Genomic DNA, 1,764 nt, shown 5'->3' with positions numbered 1-1,764 from the left:
AAGAAGAAGAGGAGAAGTAAAAAGTGGAGGAATCAATAAAAAAAACACCCTGTGATATTAAAACCAAACAACAACAGTAACCGTATTTAGATCAGTGTTTTTAGTAGATAAAGTCAACCTGTGTGCTGATTGGTGCTACTGTTTGATGAGACAGGTGGGGTGAGGCCCACAGGACTTGTGCTGCTCTCATTGGTCTCTCCAGTGACTGCCAGCTTGGCCTTTGCCTTGTTCTCCTGAGACTTGACCTTCTTCGCGTGACGACTGCCTCTGTAATGAGCTTCTGCCTGAGACTAAGCAAGAGACATACAGAGACATTTGTTATGAAGTCCTAATATCACATCCTGTAACTCTTCCATTAGCTTCTGAGGCTCAGTACAATCTCTCGTGGAGGGTGTCAAAACTCACACCAACATTACCCACAATGCAACTTGACTGTAACACTTAAGTTGGAGATTTGGGTGTGTTGTTCTACGTTTGCACCTCCCATCCAGACTAAAACGGCAAAAATGAAAACCTAAAACAGAGAAGTTTGGAAACGCTGCCGACCCCGTTTTTCGTTTTGAAACTCCAGAGTGCGTTTTAGTGAAGATGGGCTAAAATGGAGGACTTTAGAAACGATGATGCAGACGCTCACGCTTGGCTCTCTGATTGGGTCTTATAAGTCATGTAAAGCAGACACATGGTGCAACAACATAGAGTTTTTGACATGGTATTTTTATTAAAATATTGTGTACCTAATTGACGCCATTTTCTTTGCAACGACTCCCACTCTGTTTTCTGCAGCAACACTCCTGTGTTACATTCAGTAACAGTCCCAGCTCGTTATTGGTCCATGAAAAAAAAAATCTGGTCTGATTCTTCCTCTGCATTACTTTATTCTTTCGCCAAATCTTAAACTACAGAATAGACCATCTGCTTCATGTTTACACTGGCACGCGCATGCCCAGTGTACGTGAACAGCCACTTGATGTGCGTTTTCATGTCATTTTAATGTAGACGGAGATCAACTCTGATACGCAGCTAAAACGCTGGTGTGGACGGAGATCGTATTCGTTTTAAATCTCCATTTGTAAACTAAAATGGAGTAGTGTGGATGGGGCCTCAGTAATGTAGCGTCCAGCTGCTAGCCTTGTGTAAAGGTGAGGAGCAGGCTACAGAGATGTGGTAAACTCACTTTCTCCACACACCAAGATTTTTTCCATTTTCAGATTTGTAGTCTTCAGACACTGCCTCATGTGACATCACTTGAGTCAGTTTACCAGGTTTCACGCCGCTCCCTCTGGAGGCACAAATAGCTATAAAACTTTTTTCATGTAGTAGTAGCAGTAGTAGTGTACTTTGATGGAATTAAACAAAAAACCCACAGCTCCCATTATGTTTTGTGAGCAGAGCAGTGTGCATATTATACATCATAGTAGTTAATATCAATATCCACCCACGCTCTCTTGTACTTTTATTGTTCCACATTTTAGCTGTAATCTCTGCTACAGTGCGGCTAGGACAGTGCAGCCATGCTAGTGGCCCTGTGAGGTTGTCAGCATGCTAACATGCTCACAGTGACAATGCTAACATGTTGATGTGGACTGATGATGGACTTGAAATGTGGAGCCTAAATTGTGATGCAGTGTGAGAACAGTTTACATAACCAGGTTGTCTCTACACTGTAAAACTTGTTCATGTTAGGTGTCACAACACAGTGTATATAGCTCCAGAGTAACAGTGTGTCAGTACACTAACACATCTCCGGGTCAACAGTGTCCTCAT

General features: G+C 42.5%; 1 protein-coding gene across 1 annotated transcript in view; it reads right to left on the bottom strand.

Moving 5' to 3' along the window:
- Window positions 1–1,764, bottom strand: part of znf385b (zinc finger protein 385B) — a 56,626-nt gene that overhangs the window by 4,772 nt on the left and 50,090 nt on the right. Inside the window, exon 7 of the mRNA XM_046055023.1 lies at window positions 119–290. Coding sequence (XP_045910979.1) covers window positions 119–290 — 172 coding nt within the window. The remainder of the gene's footprint in view (window positions 1–118; window positions 291–1,764) is intronic.

This window comes from Micropterus dolomieu, linkage group LG07 (genome assembly GCF_021292245.1).
Source record: "Micropterus dolomieu isolate WLL.071019.BEF.003 ecotype Adirondacks linkage group LG07, ASM2129224v1, whole genome shotgun sequence".
NCBI lineage: Eukaryota > Metazoa > Chordata > Actinopteri > Centrarchiformes > Centrarchidae > Micropterus > Micropterus dolomieu.
The sequence above is the reverse complement of the archived record's forward strand: the minus strand, read 5'-3'. Positions and strand labels throughout refer to the sequence as shown.